We start from the raw sequence: 22,685 nt of genomic DNA, 5'->3' as shown, positions 1-22,685 counted from the left end.
CCGAAAGGCTGGAACCCTCTCTGCGTCAAAAAAAAGGGTGTCCGAGCCCTTTTTATAAGAATTTGGGTTGGCTAGTGCACCGCACACCACTGAGCTGACCAATGTGTTGACGTCACCCAGTTTTGTGGGTCCCATCATAAGGTATGCATTATATCCAAACCATTCGTCCATTTGGCGAGCTCGTCATAAGGCTTGAGCCAAAAAATAAGATAGATCCAAAGATTAAGTGGACCACACTGCACGCAGCAGTATGAGATTGAACGTCTACCATTGAAACCCTTTTGAGGTTATGGAAGTTTTGGATCAATATGATATTTGTTTTTCCTCTTCATCCAGGTCTGTGTGACCTCATGAACATATTGGATGGAAAATAAAAGTTATGGTGGGCCCTACGAATGTTTTAACGGTGAGAATCACTGTCCCCACTGCTATTTGTGGTGTGGTCCACTTGAGCTTTGGATATGACTCATTTTTGGGCTCATGATCTAAAATGATCTCTCCAAATGGTTGAATGGTGTAGATATAATAAATAAATTATAGTGGGGCCCATATTACTTTGAACCTTCTGTACAACTCAAGCTCCAGGAGTGTCAATGCTCTTCTTGCCAGTGTGGGGGGAAGCGGATTGCATAGTATAGCATACTGAGTAAACTCTGTGGGGCCCACTGTAATTCATGTATTTTATCCACTCTGCCCATCTATTTTACCAAATAATTTTATGGTTTTAGCCCAAAAAATGAAGCATATCCAAAGCTCAAGTGGACCACACCACAGAAAACAGTGTGAATTAAACGTCTAACGTTGAAAAATCCTTGGGGCTCAAAGAAGTTTTGGATCAAGCTAATATTTGTTCTTTTCCTTCATTCTTGTCTTTGTGATCTTATGAACAGGTTGGATGAAAAATAAACATCATTGTAGGCCCTAGGAAGGTTTCAACAGTGGAAATCAGTATTCTTACTGTTTCCTGCGGTATGGTCCATTTGAGCTTTGGATATGTTTCAAATTTGTGCTCAACCCCTAAAATGAGCTGAAAAAACGAATGGACAGCATGGATAAACCACATACATTTATGGTGGGAACAGAGTTTACTCAGTACGATAAGATCCAGTGTGCTGCCAGGAGCGGATTAGGTGAGAACCTGGCCTCACCCAAGAACGTACAACCCCTACCATGGGGCTCAACTTGACGTGTGTATTTTGTATCCACTCCATCCATCCGTTTTTACAAATCATCTTACAACATGATCCCAAGAATTAAGAAGATCCAATTATCAGGTGGACTATACTCAAGGAAAGAGTGATGGTTGAACACGGTACCATTAAAAACTTCTTAGGGTGTACCTTGATTTTCCTTGTATTTTATTAGGCACCTAATCTGTTGATAACTTCACATAAGTTTAAATGAAGAGAAAAAACAATTATCAGCTTGATCCAAACTTTTGTGGCCCACTAATGGTCAATCACCATTGTTTCCTATGGTACGGTCCACCTGATTATTGGATCTACTTCATTTTTTGGATAATGTCCAAAAATGATATGAAAAAATGGATGGACGGATGGATACTAAATATAGTTGTCTTAGTTCAATCGAACAGCGCATAGCTTAGGATCCTATATAAAGGAAACCTATTATGTTCACTTCTTTTTTTAGATTTTATGATTTAAAAGTATGTATTAGAGTCTTTTTTAATAATCCCTGAAATTTCATTGAAAATTTTAATAATTTTCCCAATGTTTCCCCATGTTTCCCAAAAGTGCGATAAATTATGCAATACAAATGATATATCCCGTGCGATAACCAATATGTATCTGTATCCCACGAGTGCGATACATTGCGCGATACCGATATTTCAAACATTGCCCTGTTCCTCTCCCATGCCATGCAAAAAGCAGAGATTCGATGGAGCCCGGTAGGACCCAATGAATGCCGAATTTGCTAAAAAAGAACTACCATATTTTTCTAACAAACAAACAGCAGATGAATAGATGATGAACTGATTCCTCATCCTCAAAACATAAAAGGCACACACTTGGGAGAATCACATGCCTCTTCTGAAGGTTGTCTACTGTGAGAACCCTGTTTTTACCCACCTACCAAGTTAGAGCTTGCCACCTTTGGGGGAGTGCCATATCTCCAAAGAAAACGGTATAACAAATCGTGTTGTCATGAAGTTCACCGGAGATCATGCGGTAGAAGGATTTCACCAAGAATTTTCCAAATCTATTGGCCATTTCAAAGAGTTAGACGAAGGAGATGGACGTGCCATGCGCAACATGCTCAACAATTGTAGGAGTTCGACTACCTCATTGTCTTGCAAATTCCTTCTGCATGGAGAGGCCCACACCACCTCTTGTCCAATGAGAGAGAAACATCTAGCTACCTTCAGATTTGCTTCAGCCGAGATCCCTACTAATCTACGGAATACCTCCTTTAGCTTTTGGTCTCCTAGCCAAATATCCTCCCAAAACCTAATATCTTCGCCATTTCCCAAAGTGAAACCAACACCTTCCCATACTTTGGGTCTAATAGCAGCCACAACTTTCCAAAAGAATGAAGCCCTACATAACGAAGTCTTTTGTCCACCACGAACCTTCTTGAACCCCATATTTACTTTCCAATACCATCTTCCACAAGCGGCCTTTTTCTATCCTGGATCTCCAAACCGGCTTGCCCAGGAGTGCTAGGTTCATATCTCCCAATAATGGTAGACTGGCTCCTCCGTACCATTGTGGCTTGTAAACTTCATCCCAATTCAAAAGATGAAATTTATGCTTGTCACTCACCCCTTCCCATAAGAAGTCCCACCTTATTTTTTTTCCAGTCTGTTCAAAACAGCTTTTGGGCACTTGAATAAAGACAAAGTAAACTAGAAGGTTAGACATAGTTGCTTCAATTAGTGTTTACCTCCCTCCCAATGATAAATATCTATGTTTCCAACATGATAATTTTCTCTCGAGCCTTTCTATAACTTTCTCCCTAATTAGCTTGGATGGATTGCCTAGACTTAATGGTAACCCCAGGTAAGTGGTTGGGAAAGAGCCAACCTCACAACCAACGATGCTAATGAAAGCTCCAACCTCTTTTGATGACAAACCTACTCCCAGCAGTTCACTTTTGTGTATATTTAGCTTCAACCCCGAGACCGCCTCAAAACAGATTATGATTTTACAAAGGTTTAATGTCTTGGATTCATCGACCTCGCAAAAAAGCAACACGTCGTCTGCGTATTGAAGGTGAGATATTTGAAAGAAAGAGTTGGCCACCCTAAAACCACTTACTAGACCTAGCTCCGGTCCTTTTGTGATCAACTTGCTTAGAGCCTCCATGACCACCACAAAAAGATATGATCAGAACAGGTCACTTTACCTCAAACCTCTTGATGCCCCAAAATAGCTATTCGGGGAGCCATTCACTAGAATTGAGAATTTTGCCGATTCAACACGTCTTTGAATCCACGACCTCCAATTCACACTGCATCCCAGGTGACGTAGCATATAATTGAGAAATTCCCAATCGACATGATCAAAAGCTTTCTTTATATCTAATTTGCATACTACCCCTTTAGATTCTTTCCTACGGCAAGAGCCAACACATTCCTTTGCTATGAGGACGTTGTCCACTATTTGTTGGCCAATCACAAAGGACCCTTGCGATTTGGAGATGACTTCATTGATAGCTTCCCGAAATATGGATGCTAGTAGTTTTGCAACTATCTTGTAGGGACTATCTTGTAGGGACTGCCCAATAGGCTAATAGGCCAAAAATCCCTCAATCTTTCCACTCCTTTTTTCGGAATTAAGGCAATAAAAGTGGCACCCATTTCTATTGGAAGGAATCCCATTTCATGGAATTCGTTAACAAAGTTGGCCACATCTTCCTTAAGAACTTCCTAGAATTTCTGATAGAATGCCATTTCGTAACCATCCAGGCCGAGCGCTTTGTCACATCCAAGATTAGAAATGGCTTTCAAAATATCATCTTCTGAGAATTTAGACTCGAGAACTTCTGCTGCTTCCGCCGAGATAGAATCAAAATAAAGATTATCAAGAGAAGGCCAATTCCAATCTTCCTTGGACAAGAGTTCATGTAATACTTAACTATTGAGACGCACACATTTTCTTCTTCTTCCACCCTTACACCATCAACCGACACCCCTTGATTGTGTTTGATCGTACACAAGCACTTGCCATTACATGGAGAATTTTGTATTCTTGTCTCCCACTTTTAACCATAGGGCCCTCGATCGTTACCTCCATTTGATTTCACCTTCTCTAAGCCTTGCGTTGTATTTAGCCCTATAAATCTCCCGCCATGCTCTTTCTTCGTGGGATAAATCCCCTTGCTCTCTTCTTTGATATCCAGTGCTTGAATTTCTTTCAAAATTTTGGAAAGTTTCTCTTCCCGTGCCCCTAATACATCTTTTGTTCCATACATTAATCTTGCTTTTGAGCATTCTAAGTTTCTGAAAGAGAACGAAGCCAGCTCCACTGTTGATTGAGAATGATGACCACCATTCTTTTACTAGATCTGAGAAACCATCTACTTCAAGCAGAAAAGGCTCACATTTGAATGGGCAAGGGCCCCATTTCTCCTCCATTTCTAAAATAATGGAGCAGTGATAGGACATCCGATTTGGCAAGCCCCTCTGAAATATTAAGGGAAGTTTATCCATGAAGTCTGCAGAGAGGAGAAAGAGATCCATTTTTTTATATTTTGCCACTTGATCAATTGGGCACAACATAATAGGGAAAAAATTGCAGGAAATGGGGATTACTATTAAATGTTTTTAAATCCTCTATGTCGATGTGCTTGCTACAATATCTGAAAAAGTTAGGTTATTTTACTCATTGAATATTAGCATCTCTAGTAGGGATGAGAGCCTCACACCCCTAGATTGGCAAGGACGTCTGGAAATGGTCTCTACACCTTAGGATAAACATCGTAGATCCAATAAGAAAATCATCATGATATAATGACAAAAGAGAAGAAAATGTGCAGGATTACTAGAAGCAAAGAGATCGCCAAAGAAGCTCATCCATATTCCATTTGGAATCCAATAAGATGATATATTGCAAACTATGTACTATATGATTTACATTTTAGTTAAAATTTACTACAAACAACAGCATAAAGAAGTATTCCAATACCAACCTGCTCAAATGAGACATCGATTAAATCTAGTGCTTGTGACATTTCGATCATCCCTAGCTCACCAACTGGAGATGGAGCTTTCTCTCCCCCAATAATTTTAGGGGCAACAAATGCAAACACCTGCATCAACAAATCGAATAAATACCAAGGGCCTGAATACAGGTTGATAGCTTTATATTAGCATTCTCACCCAGCAAGCAAACAAGAAGATTTTACCAAAAAGAAAAAACTGGAGTACACAGAAATTAGTCTCGCAACATGCAATTTAGGAATGTTGACTGGTAAGAATGTGGAGTTAGTGGATTGATGAAGGATTGACGAAGGATTGATGAAACGAATGAGAGTGAGCATGGCATGAAGACAACGATCATGTGTAAAGAGGCAAAAACTAGACAAATAGATGGATATAAACTCCAGTATATAGCAAAGGATAATAAGAGAAATGGGATAGGGATAGTGGCAGACAAAAATTTAAAGGATAAAGTTGCAGATGTTAAGAGAGTACGTGACAGACTTTTATTAATAAAGCTTGTGTTAGGAGATAAGATAATCAATGCCATTAGTGCATATGCTCTGCATGTAGGGTTAAAGCATAGAATAAAGAAACAATTCTTCAAGGACATGGATGAACTAATGCAAGGAAATCCCATATTAAGAGAATATATGTAGGAGGTGACTTGAATTTTCATGTAGGGAAAGATAGTAGTGGAAGTGAAAAGGTACATTGAGGATATGGTTTTGTGAGACAAAATTAGAGTGGGGATGCTATGCTTGATTTTGATATGATATACAATCTAGCTCTAGCATAAAAAATAAAAGTTAAAAAGAGAAATGAACAGATAACCTTCAAAAGTGCATCATATACAAGCCAGATGGAGTTCTTTCTACTTATGAAGATTGAAAAATCCATAAGTAAAGATTGCAAGGTCATATCAAGAGAGAGTTAAGCAACATAGGCTAATAGTTATAGATATTCACGTTACGAGAGGGAAGATGTAGTGAATTTGATAGGTGTCTTAAAACAAGATAATGGAATTTAAAGGAGTAATAAAATGATAGAAGAAGGAAAGTGGAATATTGAGGAAGAAGTTAATGTTATCATTGTTATGTGACATGAGATGGCAAAGTGTGTTAGGAAAGTGGTGAAAGAAGCTTTGGAAGTATCTAGAGGGAAAAGCCACTAGTATAAGGAAACTTGGTGGTTGAATGATGAGATCCAAAAGGCAATTAAGAGAAAACCGATCATCTTTTAAGGCCTGGCAAGGAACTAAAAACAAAGAAAATTTTAGAAGAATATAAAAACGTCAAAAAGAACACTAAGAAATAGTGAGGCTAAATTTAAGACATGATGATCTACATAATAGATTGGGAACAAAAGAAGGTGAGAAATATATCTTCAAACTTGCAAAAGTAAACGAGAGGAAGGGTTGCCACCTAGATCACATTAGATGCATTAAGAGTGATGACCAGAGGGTATTGGTTAAGTGCGATGATATCAAAAAAAGATGTAGAAGCTATTTCAAGAACTCGAAAGTGTTGACAGCTCTAACAGATTAGGAACTGTAAGGAACCATAAATTTAGATGAGGGTGCAGAACATCGATACTTTCTTAGGATTAGGAGGTGAAAGAAGCATTGAGAAAGATGAAAACAGGAAATGCCCTAGGACCAGAGGGCATACTAGTAGAGGTTTAGAAGCACATTCAAGATATTGGTTTATTTTAGTTGAAAAAAGCTGTACAACAAGCTTGTAAGATCAAAGAAAAAGCCAGGTGGATGCAGAAAAGCATCATTGTACCTATTTAATAAGATAAGGAGATATACATAGCTCAATAACTAGCATGGGTTAAACTAGTGAGTCATACTATGAAACTTTGGGAGAGCGATTGAGCAAAGATAAAGGCACGAGATGAATGTATCAGAAAATCAATTTCAATTTATGCACAGAATGTCAACTATTGACCCTATTTTCCCACTCAATGGAGAGATATAGGGAGAGCATGAAGGATTTCCACATGGTCCTTATTGACTTGGAGAAAGTATATAATACAGTCCACAGAGATAATCTAGTAGGTGTGGGGAACGAAAGAAGCGTTAAGAGGATATATTGACATGACTACGGATATGTACAAGGTCGCGGTAACAAATGTGAGGACATCCAGTGGGCAAACAAGTAATTTTTCAATTACTATAGGCTCAAACCAAAGGTAAGCATTGAGCTCATATCTTTTTGCATTAGTTATCAACAACTCAACGAGGCATTTTGTAACACCCCGGCCCCTCCGGTAAGATATTGTCCGCTTTGGCTGGCACAATGTCCACCTTCACGGCTTTGTTCTCGCAAGTGGAAGCGGTTAGCGAACCACCCGCAAAACGCGTCTTACCCTTAAGGTCGAAGCCCCACATATAGACCAAGATCTTAGGCTCTCCCTTTCCGATGTGGGACTAGACACCCACCTCCTTGACAGCTGGCTCGTCACCAACCCAGCTGGGCAGGGACTCACCCCACCTCGAGAGATAGAGCACCCTCGCTCTGATACCATTTGTAACACCCCGACCCCTCCAGTAAGATATTATCTGCTTTGGCTAGCACAATGTCCACCTTCATGGCTTTGTTCTCACAAGTGGAAGCGATTAGCAAACCACCCGTAAAACGCATCTTTCCAATTAAAGATTGATATTGGCCGCTTCAGGTTGGCACAATGTCCACCCTCACGGTTTTGTTCCTACACAGCGGAAGCGGTTAGCGAACTACCGGTAGGACGCGTCTTGCAGGTGGTTCGCTAACCGCTTCCACTTGCGAGAAGAAAGCCATGAAGGTGGACATTGTGCCAGCAAAGCGGACAATATCTTACCGGAGGGGCCGGGGTGTTACACATTTACAAGAAGAGATCCTCTAGTGTAAGTTGTATGCAGAGGAAAGTTTCGATTGACAAGACAAGGAGGCAAATGCAAAGCTACAACTATGTGGATTCTTCTAAATGTAAAAATGGGCATTTTCTGCTAGTGTATCCTTGGAGATGAAAAAGATAGGTGGAGGAAATTCTGAAAATGGGGGAGGTTCTCTCCGTTTCTTCCATTTACCCCCATAGCGAGGGAAATATTGTAATTGATGGATTGTGAGGTTAGGGATCCAGCTCAAATTATCAATGACTAGGGATTCCCTGCCTCTTGCAATTCTAGTTTTTCTTTTCCTTGTGTAATAAAATAGTTGTCTCCCATTAAAGAGGAAGTACAAAAGTGTACCATTTCTACTTTTGAAATGGAGAATGGCTATAAGTAAATCAATCGGTGTGAGTATGATAACAGCTTCCTACCATTATTCTTGATTGAATGAAGAAATATGGAAGGACATCCTATATATAACATGCAACCTTCTTCTTTTTTACACACAACCCCACACCACATGGACACTCAATCCCATTCTCGGTGTTGAAACAGATGTTTGTCTACCACTGAGCCATGGGGCCAGACCCATATAACACGCAACCTTAATTGTCATTGGACATATGAACAAGTAAAGCAATAAATGATTTTTAAATGATCCCAGGATCCTTCATTGATGTAGAAGGAATGCAAGCATATTCGTGGATGGATTCTTCAGTTACAAAGGGAGGCCATCAATGCTATATTGAGGCCCACAATGATGACCAAAGAGAACAGGATGGTAAAACGATTAAAAAGCGCATAGAAGGCAATTTACAATAATGCTAGAAAGAAGATTGTTGAAAACTGAAAAAAATGGAGAGAAGGTCAACATATAGATGCTCATACAGTTGGAAGTTTACAATAATGGGCAATGACTTTACAAAGGTGCAAAGGATCTAAAAAGGCCTAGTAGGTCTCTTGCAAAGAACTAGAGATGAAACCAGAAAACTCCAGCTTAAATCTTAAATAACATAACAAAAAGCACTCTTAGGTACAAATATACAATAAAGAAAATGAGAAAGGAAACTAGCAACTGTATCAACAGGTATATCAGATCAATTCATATTAGAAAATGAAATAAAAGGGGGGAAAAAACCTTGTGAATGACACCAGATGCAATAGCAGGCGCAGCTAATGACCCTCCACACTCCCACAAAATTGAAAGATACCCACGGTCGTAGCAATATTCCATGACATCTCTAGGGTTTAAGATATCAAACTCCACTACTTCAACATCTTTGGATGCAAGGAATTTCTGAAAATTCTTCCTAGCACCCCTTTGTGTTGTAACTATTGTGCATACATCAGACACATCCCATAGGTTTGCAACTTCAGGAAGATTAAGCGATTGCGACATTACTATCCGTACAGGACAATGACCACCTCCATGTCTTGCAGTTAGCCGTGGATCTGAAATCAAAATGTGAATGAGGGAGATACATAACAATCTCTTAAGCAGATATTTTGAACCACAAGATCCAACTGTGGAAAAAGTAAGACTAATTTTCAAAGAAGAAATATACCATCACGGCGTACAGTGTTTCCTCCAACAATAATGGCATCGCTTCTACCACGCAAATCAAATACTCGATGCCTAGACAGTTTGCTGCTTATCCATGATGCATGTCCACTGCTACATGCAATTTTTCCTGCAAGCACCCGAGAAACAGAGATTGTAAACAAAGAGTTATTGCGCTGCGCTTTCAGTGTGAATCTTCAAAGTCGGAGTCTCATAGATGACCAACTCATGTTGCATCCTAGTCAAGATATCCAATTAGAAACATAGATGGAATCCATGAGGCTCACCATCTAGGGTCATTGCGTACTTGAGAACAGAGAAGGGAACTCGAGAAGCAGCTCTATATAATAAAGGAGCATTGACTAAGATGCAGGACTTTAAAGCTTCCTACAATATTTATAGCCGAAATGTTAGAGAAGATAAAAAGGAAGAATAACACCAATCATACTGATGCTTCAAAAGCTAAGAGATAAAACATTTGTACTAATATAGGTAGTAGCAAAAAGAACTTCAATGCTCAAGGGCAACAAACAAAGGCTTTTATGCAGATTCATGCAATCAGACTGACACTGGGACTAAATAGAAATAAAACAAGATGTATAATAAATAATTATAATTCATAAAACATCATAAGAAGAATCATGGTTGCTTATGACATAAATAAAGTTTTCTGCACCTTACTAAAATTTCTTTTGTATCACTGGTCAATTGGATACATTTTTAAACCATTTAAAGGTGGTCGATAATTTTTTGGAATAATATAATTACAAATTTATTTTTAAAATAATTAATAAATATTATAAATTATGGCTATAGTACAACCCACCATGCTGTTCTATGTGGGTTTGTGCCAGACAGACACATCAATCACAGGTATATTTCTAAATTTCTATCTCTTGTTTTAGTTTTGAATGCATTTTTGTGTTTCCATAAATGTCTTCTTACGTTTATAATTGTTATAAATTCACTTTGAATATAGTTGCATCAGTTCAGTCAGACAACACGTAGCTTAGGACCCTATACAAAAGAAACCTATTATGTGCACCTTTTTTGGTGATGTTACGATTTAAAAGTGTGTATTAAGGTCTTTTTAATAATCCATGAAGTTTCATTGAAAAATTCGACCAATTTCCCAATGTTTACTCATGTTTCCTAAAAAGTGCGATACAGTACCCGATACAAATGATATATCCCATGCAATAACCGATATGTATCCATATCCCAAGGGTGTGATACATAACACGATACTGATATAGTAAAAACTTATACATATACCTCTCATATTGGATATAATTGAATCACTTTTGTCTAATAGCGCATGGTTTGTGCTTCTATATAATGGGGACCTATTACACAGTTGTTTTTTCTAATGGTTCGAGTTCTCTGTGTTTAACCATGTGTCTTTCAATATATCCTGAAGTTTCATTCAAAACTCCATTTCCCCAATGTGTCCCTCAAGACTATGATACATTCCCTAATAAAGGTATCATCTCAAATGCAATGACAATATGTTCGGGTCCTAGGGGTGCGATACAGATACATAAAACATTGGTTCAAATATGCTTAAAGAACAAGGGAAGGGTTTTAAATTTATAAAATAAAAATAAAAATAAAAATAAAAATAAAGAGAGAGAGAGAGAGAGAGAGAGAGAGAGAGAATTTAAATAATTTAGAAGTGAAGCCTTCTACCAGGAGTCCGACATTATACGGGCTAGCCCATAGTTCACTACAATTTTTTAGATTGCAATGACTATCCAACCCATGTTTGATCTACTTTTAAGTCAATCCAGACCATCCAAATCTATAAACTATGGACGCAGCAAAAACAAGAACACACACTATGAGATGATAAATTGATAATAACCATGTGTTTGAGCTTAGAATTTAGACCACTCACCATTATACTTTTAACCATCCATTTGATTAGACATCAAGTAGATGGTTAAAATTTCTAGATTAGTTTGATTTCAGAAATGATCCATTCACAACATTTCTTACAATTTGGACTGTCCGGTTGAGGTACATGAATGTCACATGTGATGATGATGCATGTGTTTGAGCTTAGAATTCAGACCACTCACCATTATATTTTTAACCATCCATTTGATTAGACATCAAGTAGATGGTTAAAATTTCTTGATTAGTTTGATTTTAGAAATGGTCCATTCACAACATTTCTTACAATTTGGGTGGTCCGGTTGAGGTACATGATTGTCACATGTGACGATGATGAGTCACCAACAGTTTAAAATGGTGGCGAACCATTGTAGGAGTAGCCCATTTTACAACCGCTTCTCCTTTTTTCTCCCGCGTCTTGCAAACCACTTCTCTTCCTCCATGTATATTGTATATGCCACAAAGACTAGTGTAGTTAAAGGTATGTACATGAATTTAACAATTCCAGCACCTCAAATAGTTTACTTTGCAGTTCCTCTCCAAGAACATCAACTTGCACCCCTTCACTTCTTAATGAGCGTATTGCATTCCCACGAAGATGTTGCAAAGGATGTCTGAGCCCCACAACAACTCTTGAAATTCCTGCCTAATGCAGAAACGTTAGTAATCTAGCAACTTCCAAAATCAGAAAGCTAAAATAATAATTTAAAAATAAAAAATAAAAAACCATCTGTAAAGGATGGGGGGCGGAACTCCACAAAACAGTACCACCGTCCATGCATTTTTGTAGAGATTATAATTAGGATTAAGAATCCATAGCACGTCGCATCATGTTTCAAATGAAATTTCCAGTCACCAAGCTTACTACAAATGTGAACAAAAGAGCTATCATATTCTCCATTTGAAAAAATAAAAAGAAACTACCTGCAAGCAGACAGCAGTATTTGGAATCAGAAAAAAATTGTGAGACTTGAGATGTATTAGATAAATGAAAAACCAATATACTAAATTATCTTCTTCTCTTTTTAACAGTCATAAGACAAGTGATAAAGAGACCAAAAGTAAGAAGTGATGACAAGGATGAGATGATTCACCAAGATCATGGTCTGTTAAAAAAATGCTAGACTTCTAAACACACAATATAAGAGGTAAGAGCAGTTAAAACAAAAGTTGGATAGTTAGAATGATTGTATGGGCAACATAGGTCAGCAATCAGCATAGACTAATGCACAACGGATAGAGTGAATTCACATGCCCGCGGTCTACATTTGAAAGGTATATTCTTTCTATTTGGCCATGAGTACTTGCGTCACAGGAATTTGGGAATCATATCAGCTGCAACAAGTTCAGCTTCTCATGCATTTGTGCATTCCAATGTGCTAAAGTATAGCATATGACCTAACTTCTAGTGTGTGCATTCCTCTAATACACTTAGATTTTGAAGAAGATAAAAAATTTTAAAAAATTTTAAAAATAATAATAATAATACCCAAATTCTAGAGCAAATAAATTAGCTTTCTTTTATACAGGTGACACTGAATTTTTTCAGCAGTTTCTAGGATCACAAGACAATGTGCTGCAAGAATTCTTTGAATTTTGATCATCATCATCATCGTCAAAGCCTTACACCAATTAAATGGGGTTGACTAAATGATTTTTGCTCCATCATTCCACTCCAACTGGAGTAGTTCTTGGTCTCTGCTCCACATGGCCAAACCATCTATATCTACTTCCCCTCATCTTATTACATATTGGTGCTTCTCCTAACTCCTAAGTTCCCCCAAACGCGTTCATTTATAATCCTATCCTTCCTCATCTTGCCACTCATCCATGATCCATCTCAAAATCCTCATTTCAGCAACACACATCCTATGAACTTGCTCCTCAACTACCCAACATTCTGTACCATAAAGTGTGGTTGGCCTTATAAACATCCTATAAAATCTCCCCTTCAGTTCAATTTGTATGCAGCAATCACAAAAAACTCTAGAGGCACACATCCACTTCAGCAACCCAGTTAAATTTACATATGATTCAAATTCAAATTTAAATTCAAAGCATAAGCTTGATGGGACTTGGGGACACCTAAGTCAAGGAATTCTAAAGAACTCAGTTTTGGTCATGAGTGAAATATCCACAAACACGAGAAAAATTCTCATCAAAGTGATACAATCATAATGGGTAAAACCACTACCTCGTGGGAGCAAATGTTAAGATACAATGGACAAATAAATGAAAAAGCAAAATATATGACTTATATGATCATAAAGAGTAATTCCACAGTTAATGAAGCAAACCTTGCGATATATTAGTTATGTCAACCATATGGCCAAGTGAGAGTTGTTAGTATGTGTGCATGTACAAGTCCAGCCAATATGGCTTTAGAAGCTCTCCCAATTGTAACTTCCCACTCTGAGACCATCACACTAGATAAGCATTCCAGCTGGACATCGTGCAACCAAATTTTCAAGGATTTGATAGTGGTTTCTACGGTTCGTGAAACGGAAAAAATCCAAACATTGATGACTATACGTAGCAGCCAATGAAAGCATGAAGATGATGAGACGAAATACATCCATATATAACGTTTATTGATAAATCCAGCCTTGGCCAGCAATCCATATAGCCTAATGGCATCACCTCATCTCTATGTCGATTCGTCCTTGCACACACGCATTGCTTGTTTGAACGCTCAATGTCTCCAATACAACTCATTTGTTCCATAGTATGGTGCAAACTAGATGTAAAGATACCATGTGGACTAATTGCAGGGAACACAAAAGAAGAGCGAATATTTACATCTACTATTATTCAGCAGATACTATACCTGTAATTGCAGTTCCACAATAAGAAATAAGAGAGAGGAAAAAAAAAAAAAACAAAACAAAACAAAGATTAAAATAAGCCAAAGAGGGACAATAGAGAGAGAGAGGGACCTTGATAAGGGCGGAAAGGGCGGTGTGGTCACCATGGCAATCGCCAGGCTCCAAGTTGAGAAAAGCAGTGGCGCCCTTGCAAAGCTCACCGGCTGCTTCCACGGCCTGCGCCTCCGCAGGCTTAGTCCCTTGTGCATACAGAAACCCTTCTCCAACTACATTCCCTCCCCTCGCAATCACGCATCCGAAATTCGGGTGGGGAGCCGAGAAGCCCGCCGACTTGTCTGCGACCTCCGCGGCCCGCCGGATGTGGCTCGCCTCCAAGCTGTGCTGTTGCTGGTGCTTGCTGACGCAGGCCATGATTGAAAAAGTAGCTCCCAACGATAATGACATTTTTTCTGATCCTAATCTTCAATTCGCAACCATGACCATATTCTTCAAATCGAGTACATATACGCTATGCCATGGGGTCTGGAATTGGGGGGGGGGGGAGGGAGGGAGCGCAGATTTGGTGAGGCGGGTGTTACAGCTTAGTGGGTGAGGCCCTGGCCCACCTCGATGTGTGTATTGTATATCCACGCCGTCCCTCCGTTTTTTTCATATCAGTTTAGGGCAAAGTCAACAAAATGAGGCAGATACAAATCTCAGGTGGACCACACAAGTTGAATTCCCACAATTAAAATTTTCCCAGGGCCACAGAAGTTTTGCATCAAGCTGCTGTTTGTGTTTTCCTTTCATCTAGGTCCGTGTGACCTTATCAAAAGGCTGTTCGTGTTTTCCTTTCATCCAGGACCGCATGACCTTCTCAACAGGTTGGATGGCAAATAAACATTACAGTTAATGGTGGGTGTTTGCCTTCAATCACAGGTGTTTTCCTGTGGCTTGGTCCACCTTAGGTTTGGATCCATCTCATTTTTGTATGCACACATACATGGACCGTATGACCTTCTCAACAGGTTGGATGGCAAATAAACATTACAGTTAATGGTGGGTGTTTGCCTTCAATCACAGGTGTTTTCCCGTGGCTTGGTCCACCTTAGGTTTGGATCCATCTCATTTTTGTATGCACACATACATCGAGTTGGGCCCCACGTTGAGGACTTTGCCCCAAAAGTTGTTATCCGTGCCTCACCTAATATGCATTCCAACTTGCCCATGTTGTTTTTTTTGTCTTAAATATTTTCAGAAACAAGTGTTCCTCGGTGCCATTGACAGACCATTCAATGCCATTGAATAGTTCCTCAGTCCCATTGAAAATTTCTGAAATTTCTCCCATTGGTTGCTTAACATATTGGGCATTATTTCAATGTCATCGAATAGGGTTCAATGACATTAAAGCTCAAGTTCAATGCCATCGAATATGGTTCGATGCAATCGATAAAATCTGAGTTTTCATGCTTTGTCTCTGCACTGTTTTTGTTTTATTTCGATGACATTGAGGTGGGTTCGATGTCATTGAAGGTTAAGCTCAATGACATTGTAATCCCGTCGAAGGTGTCGTCAAACGTATGCACATAATTGCGGATATGTGGGATTTGTTTCCAATTTGATTGTGATTCTTTTAAAGGCTATATATTTTGGTGTAATTGGGATCAAAATGTATCTATAGCTTTCTAATTCGTTCCAGAGCTTCATGTGTGTAGCCTGGGATTGATTCGAAGTTGTTTGGATTGGGTGATCACTCTTCTCTTGTAATTTATGCTTTCATAATTATTATTTGTCGCTTTGTGCCGTGGTTTTTTCTCGAATGGGTTTTTCCACGTAAAAATCATTGTATTGTCTCTGTGCTTGCTTAGTGTGATTAGATTATGTCACTTAATTAATCTATGTGTGCTTCCACGGTCCCCCAGTAGCCCATACAAGAAAACCCCAACATTCTTGCCATTATGAGGCTAATAACTCTAATAAGCTTGTTCCATATGGATCTCTACTGTATACTATTTTCGGAAAAATGCTTGCCTCACATGTTATTAATGTAAGCAATGTTTAAACACATAAAAAATTTGTCAAACAAAAGCCAAAGCACACAAATTTAAACAAAAAATGAGGTACACGAATATGCGTGGTTGGACAATTTGCCTACTCCACAAGGGAGTACTACGATAGCTTTCTTCTATATTATAAATAAGAGAAACATAAATACGAAGTTTACCTTTTTCTCACTCATATAAGGAATCACACACCGATAAATATCTTCAAAAAATTAGTATAAGGGAATACCACTCTCTGTGGCCCTCCTTTATATATACCGTACCAGTGGAGAGTAATCCTGAAAAAGTTAAAATAAGATTTTATTTCGCATACATATATATGTGGGTACATACGCGCATTAAAAACAACACGAGAGTTCTTGGTGGCATGATATTCTCCCACCTGAAGGTTAGCTTCTCTAATGGTACGAAAAAGACTTGCAACAGTAACTACAGTCCAAACATTCATAATCATTAGGTAACAATGAGCCTAAGAGAAGTCCTCCATCAAACATACTTCTCCCTTGCAATAGGCTTCGTCGGCATATTTGTTATGTTGTTGTTGATGTAAATCATCTGCAATGATATATGGCCATTTTTCACCACGCCATGAACAAATTGATATTGAATATCAATGTGTTTAGTCCGAGAATAAAATATTATATTCTTAGCTAAGTGTAGTGCACTTTGACCGTCATAATGAATTACCACCATTTTCTGCTTGAATTCTATTATTCTTTTCCAACCAAATAACTTGCCTGCGTGCTTGTGTGGCTGATATGTATTTTGCTTGTATGGTAGACAAGGCCACCACTAATTACAGTCTTAACATCCAATTAACCACAACACTGGCTAGAGATAAAATATAACTTATCGTATATCTTATTTTATCACGATTTGATACATTAATACATAACCTACATCCACACCCTCAACAATTTTATATATTTCTGGAACAAATTTTCATTAAAAATCACATATCGATTAATCACTAACTTATTGGCAATAAAGCATCACAATCTATACCCATTTGTTTCATCCGTATAGTAAAAAAAATATACACTTTATGAACTTCATGTCCAACATAGTCTCGTGCTCCTTAGGAATCTATACATAACGTCACGACCAAAACCACAAATGAATGAATGAATGATTAACAAGTTTTTCATATCATACATCTTCAAAGATCTTGCAATCTAGTAAAATGACAGGAAAGCAAATTATCAAATAACAAGCCGTATTAATGACTTATACCAAAAAATATTGTTAAAACTTAACTGAACTTAGTATGCTCTTAACGCGATTCATAAGCATACGGTTCATGCGTTTTGTAAAACTCCATTTTATTGTGGAATACCGAGGACTGTATAGTGCCTCTCAATGTCGTGTTCACTATAAAAATCTTAAAATTTGTTTGGAGTGCATTCTCTTCCGTTATTAATTCTTAGACACTTAATTTTCTTTTCATTTTTATTTTCAACTAATGCTTTTAATTTGGTAAAATAAGTAAAAACATCATCTATTATTTTCAACATTTAAACTCATGCATTTTATAGAGAAACAATAAATAAAGGAAATAAAGTTTTTTGAGACTATCAAGGATTCGACTGGAGCTTTTCAAGTATCAAAATGAATTAAATATAAAATATAATTATTTTTTGTAGTGGATGAAAGAAAATAAACTTTATGGAGCTTTCCAAATAAATATTTTTCACAAAAATCTAAATTAATAGACTTTAAACCAATAAATAAATTTCGATCAAGAGATATATTTAATCATTGTTTGCTCACGTGGATTAATTGCATGTGATATGTTATAGTAGAGTCTGTCACGACATTAACAACAATAGCATCGTCAACCCCTGTTTCTCCAATCAAACGATATAAACCGCTAAATAGCTCTTTTTTACCGCAATTGTTGTAGCTTTAATATTTTCAACCAACTATTTTCACTAGAAATTTTATAGCCATTTTTATCGAACTTTTTTTAGTAATATAAAACTCTTTGACAGGCTATTTTTGAATTGTTTCTGTCGAAGCTATCAAGCTGGCCCTATTCAAAATTCTGATTTTCAAGCCTGAGCTGAGCCCATTGGCATCCCTATTACTAGTACAAACTTGCTAATGACGGTGTTATGTGAACCCACTAGGATGTGTATGCTTTATCCAAGCGGTCCATCTACTTTAAAGATGAGGTAAATAACAACTCTCACGCGGACCATGCTATAGAAATAGAGGTGATTTAACACACACAATAAAATTTTTTCTAAAACCTGCTGTCATGTTTATTTTCCATCTAATATATTAATTAGATGACAAAGGCCTAGATGATAGGGAAAAATACAAATATGGGCTTGATCCAGAACTTTAGTAATCCTAAGAAGTTTTACATGGGGGCGTTCAATCACTATTATTTTCTATAATGTGGTCCATGAGATTTTTATCTACCTCCTTTTTAGGCTCATGACCTAAAATTAGCTGGAAAAATGGCTCACATACATCATGGTGGGCCCACGTAGCACCATACATTAGCGAGTCGCCAATGGATCGTCGGACATCGATCGAAGACGAATGGATCGGCGGACATGCGAGCACGATGGGAGCGGATTGCCTGTGACCAGGGGGCAGAGACATCTCCGTTGGCTATGTGGGGTCCACAGAGATGTCCATGATAAATCCACTCCGTCCATCTATTTTGAAGGACCAAAATAGAGCAGGATTCTAAAAATCAGAGAGATCCAAAAATCAGGTGGGCCACACTAACAAAACAGTGGGAACAACAACTTCCTCCATTGAAGCCTTCCCGCCAGGCGTTAAATCCCCACTTTTAACTGTGGTATGGCGGACATGAGTTTTGGATCTCCTGAATTGTAGAATCCTATCCTATCGTGGTCTTTCAAAACAGATGGACGGAGTGGATTTATCACGAACATCCCTATGGGCCCCACAAAACTCCAGGTACAAAGATATCTCTGTGCCCGGGTAACAGGCAATCCGCTCCCTGAGGAGGATCGAGTAACCACCGAGTTTATCTGGAACAACGGCCATTAGCTTCCCCTCTCTTCTTATTCTGAATAACGAATGCTGAAATGAGGTGAGGAGCATCGATTCTGAAAATTGGTGGAGGGTTTCTGTAGGAAAAAAAGCAAAAGAAAGAGTGGTTGGGAACTTGGTCAAGAAAAGCATGGCATTTCATCTCCCTGCAGCGGTTCGTTGTAAAATATTTTCTCTTCCTCCTCTATTAATTCATTGATTGATTGCATTTTCAGCCGCTTCTACTCCTAGAATCACCCTGCAATCATGTTATGAATTCCCTCCTTTCGTTTGTTCTGCTGAACATCTATTCTCAAAACGCATGCACACAGCCACTGCACACATGTGATCGATCCAGACCGTTCAAGTAGATGGGTCATAGCCCCCAAAGGATGGTCCTGTTGAAAATTTGAATTTCAGAACTGGTTTTTTACTTTTTAGGCTAGCTTTGTGTTTAGTCTACAGGGTGTTGTTTGATACACTGGCGGAGTTGATACACATGCAAACTGCAACTGTATATGTGGAATTCATGTACCACTAGGTCCACAACTATCCCACTTTTGATGGGTCAATGATTGAAAATGGGTCTTGGTGTCCCATGTAGGTCACCACTAAAACCGGGCCGCATTGCCCAACATTGAGCTAATACAGCTGCATCGGTTATGGACGAAAGTGGTTCCTGATACGTACCGGTTTCAGATGATACTTTAAACATTGAGATATTTTGTACTTGTATCCCAATTGATTGGATGATCATAGCCTCTTGTTATGGATATTTGTTAGTTGAATTTGGATTGTTGATTTCTTCTTCTTCTTCTTTTTTCATTTTGAGCAACCATTTGTTGGCTATTAGTTAGGAAGCTACAATGGTCTTTGTAATTTTTGAATATCATCCTATTTGTAATTATTTTTTAAAATTCCTTTCCTTTCACTTCTGCTAGTATGCTTAGTTTATCTATCTATTTTCTGATGAGTTAACAGCCAAAATTTCAGGTAAATGTGCAAATTGGGAGATGTGATATGCGTACCAAGGGCCGATTTTTAAAAGTTGATGCTTGTTTTGGTTACCCAAATGATCAAACTTGCAAGGCAGGTATCATTCTTTGTTCAGCTTCAAGAGGGAGACGTGGTTTTGGGTCTCAACCTTCAAGCAAAGAGAAGGTACTCAGATTATAGATCCCGTTCATTTGTCAGAAACATAATTGTTTTGATATGCTTTTATTAATGGATTGCCTCTTCTGTTTCAGTGTTCTGCAGTACTCTTATCTTGAATGATGTACTGTCCTTTCTATTGTAATTTTTGGACTAGTTTTAGTTTTATAAAAAAGTTGTGCCCAGATTTGTGCTGTGATACTAATTTAACATGTTAAAAATCCTTCTGATTAATGGCTATAATGCTTTAGGTGGTAATATGCAAGCATGAAAGTAGTAGTAATAGCAGATTGTTGGAACGTCATGGTTTGATGTTTGATTTTCTCATTTTAGTCTTCAACTGCTCTGAGGCTGCGATATTTTTGTTGAATTTTTTCACCAAATTCAGTTATTTCAACTTTATTTTATATGGTTCAATTTTAGCAATGATTTTAAGGGTAGCGTGGTTTCTTAATTTTTTATGAGTATGTTAAGGAAATAAACTGTATAGAGATTTTATGGTACATTGCAATTTAGTTAATTGTTTTATAGTAGTTTCTTATTGTGTTTAGTCTCCTAGTTAGGTTAGTATCAGGGTTTTAAAGTCTATCACATTTGTTTTGGATATTGATGTACAGGCCTATATGCCAATGGGGACAGTTCAACAAGATCACCACCCTGGATTGATGATTACTATAATAAAACTCGATGGTACTTGGAGTGGTCTGAGTTGGCAAAATATTCGCTGGGAGTAAAAGGAAATTGGGGTATATAGCGGGTAATAAGGAACCTGCTAAAGATGACCCATCCCATGACGTTTAGGAAAGTGAGAATGTAACAGTAATTGCATGGCTTCTTCACTCCATGCAACCCAACATTAGCTGTTTTTTTTTTTTTGAAGCAACCAAAAGATATACAGAGCACTGTTGCGAAGAATACTACTAGCAGGATGATTTGGATGTGCTTCTCAATTGCACCATGAAGTAAAAAACATGCATCAAGGAGAATCACCAACAGAGGAATATTTTGCAGTGATGAGACAGAAGTGGGAAGAATTTAGATCACTGCCAGACTATAGCATCCACCCCGGAAGATATCAAGAAGCAAAAAGAGCAAAGAAGAATTTTGAGTCTCTTGCTGGCCTGCACTCTAACTTTGAGTTACACCGGGTGCAAGGTTTTGGAAAAGAGTCCTTACCCTCTCTGGAATCAGGTTACAATTATTTGAGAGAAGAGGGTAGTTGACAATCAATGTCTGTGGAACAAGGCTTTACTCTACTGTTCCAGAGATAATTGCTTTGCTGCTGGGTTCAAAGTCTCTAGAGGTGAGCATTCTGGAAAAGGAAAAACTCTTCCTTCCCCTTTATTCATTGACAAAGACAAACTCCGATATACTCATTGCAGGAGGAGGGGAATGTTTGAGAGCAGTGCTGGGATTCCAGATTTGAATCCTCAGTTGCATCCAAAACCAAAAATGTGATAGCTGACTCCTATCCCTGGACAGTTATCCTCTAAAGCTTCTGAAACCCAATCTTCTATTGTTCTCCATTTCTCCTTTTTTTTTTTGATGTGTGTTTTGTTCTAGTTTCAAGGCCAATCAAAACATGAGTTGGGACTATGGGCAACAAAATGTGTTTTCTTAGGGTATTCAAACACTCAATAGAGAAGAAGCGTTCTTGTCCGGTGACTAGAATATGTTGTTATCTTGAAGGAAGTTGCCTTCTTTGAAACTATACTGCACTTCTCGTTACGAGATACTCTTATCACTCCATCTTATGGTGATGCATTTCATCTTCTTGCAATTGTGGATGGTCCAATTAGTTCAGGTCATGAATGTTACTAGTTGTTTGAGAAACAGTTGAAGGTGTACCCTTGAAGGAAAGACAAGGACAAACCCTCAAAACAATCAATCATGACCGCTATCTATGGCATCCTCCAATTTAGTTCCTTTGGTTCCTTCTGACTTACTAATTCCCCTTTGAAAACAAAGCAATAAGGTACACATCCAATCAATAATTTTGTTCTATGGATCCATCTTTCCTTTCTTTAAGGCAAATCTTTCTTCCCTTTTCCTTCGTTTCCATCTCTTTTAGAGTTGCAGATGTTTTGTTTGATCCTCACTAGAAAGTAGCAATGATGGAGGAGATGACAGCTTTAGAGGGATAGGGACATGGGCTTTGGTG

The 22,685-nt window shown here is 38.2% G+C and overlaps 2 protein-coding genes across 6 annotated transcripts in view; one reads left to right on the top strand and one right to left on the bottom strand.

Moving 5' to 3' along the window:
• LOC131246420 (riboflavin biosynthesis protein PYRR, chloroplastic) overlaps window positions 1–14,854 on the bottom strand; it is a 37,161-nt gene extending 22,307 nt beyond the window's left edge. For 2 of the 3 annotated variants that reach the window (XR_009171365.1, XM_058246529.1), the window contains exons 1-6: window positions 14,430–14,854; window positions 12,005–12,139; window positions 9,885–9,984; window positions 9,602–9,727; window positions 9,175–9,488; window positions 5,152–5,271 (exon numbers count right to left, since the gene is read on the bottom strand). Coding sequence is in view for 2 of the 3 variants with exons in the window: in XM_058246529.1 (XP_058102512.1) it covers window positions 5,152–5,271; window positions 9,175–9,488; window positions 9,602–9,727; window positions 9,885–9,984; window positions 12,005–12,139; window positions 14,430–14,762 (1,128 nt within the window). In the remaining variant the exon portion in view is untranslated. The remainder of the gene's footprint in view (window positions 1–5,151; window positions 5,272–9,174; window positions 9,489–9,601; window positions 9,728–9,884; window positions 9,985–12,004; window positions 12,140–14,429) is intronic. The other variant, XM_058246530.1, reaches the window with a different exon arrangement.
• Window positions 14,855–19,329: 4,475 nt separating this feature from the next.
• LOC131246419 (uncharacterized) overlaps window positions 19,330–22,685 on the top strand; it is a 68,698-nt gene continuing 65,342 nt past the window's right edge. The window contains exons 1-2 of one of the 3 annotated variants that reach the window (XM_058246528.1): window positions 19,330–19,547; window positions 20,366–20,533. In XM_058246528.1, the coding sequence (XP_058102511.1) occupies window positions 19,524–19,547; window positions 20,366–20,533 (192 nt within the window). In that variant the 5' untranslated portion in view covers window positions 19,330–19,523. Of the gene's footprint in view, window positions 19,555–20,365; window positions 20,534–22,685 lie in introns of all 3 variants that reach the window. The other 2 variants (XM_058246527.1, XM_058246526.1) reach the window with 2 other exon arrangements.

This window comes from Magnolia sinica, chromosome 5 (assembly GCF_029962835.1).
Source record: "Magnolia sinica isolate HGM2019 chromosome 5, MsV1, whole genome shotgun sequence".
Taxonomy (NCBI): Eukaryota; Viridiplantae; Streptophyta; class Magnoliopsida; order Magnoliales; family Magnoliaceae; genus Magnolia; species Magnolia sinica.
The sequence above is the reverse complement of the archived record's forward strand: the minus strand, read 5'-3'. Positions and strand labels throughout refer to the sequence as shown.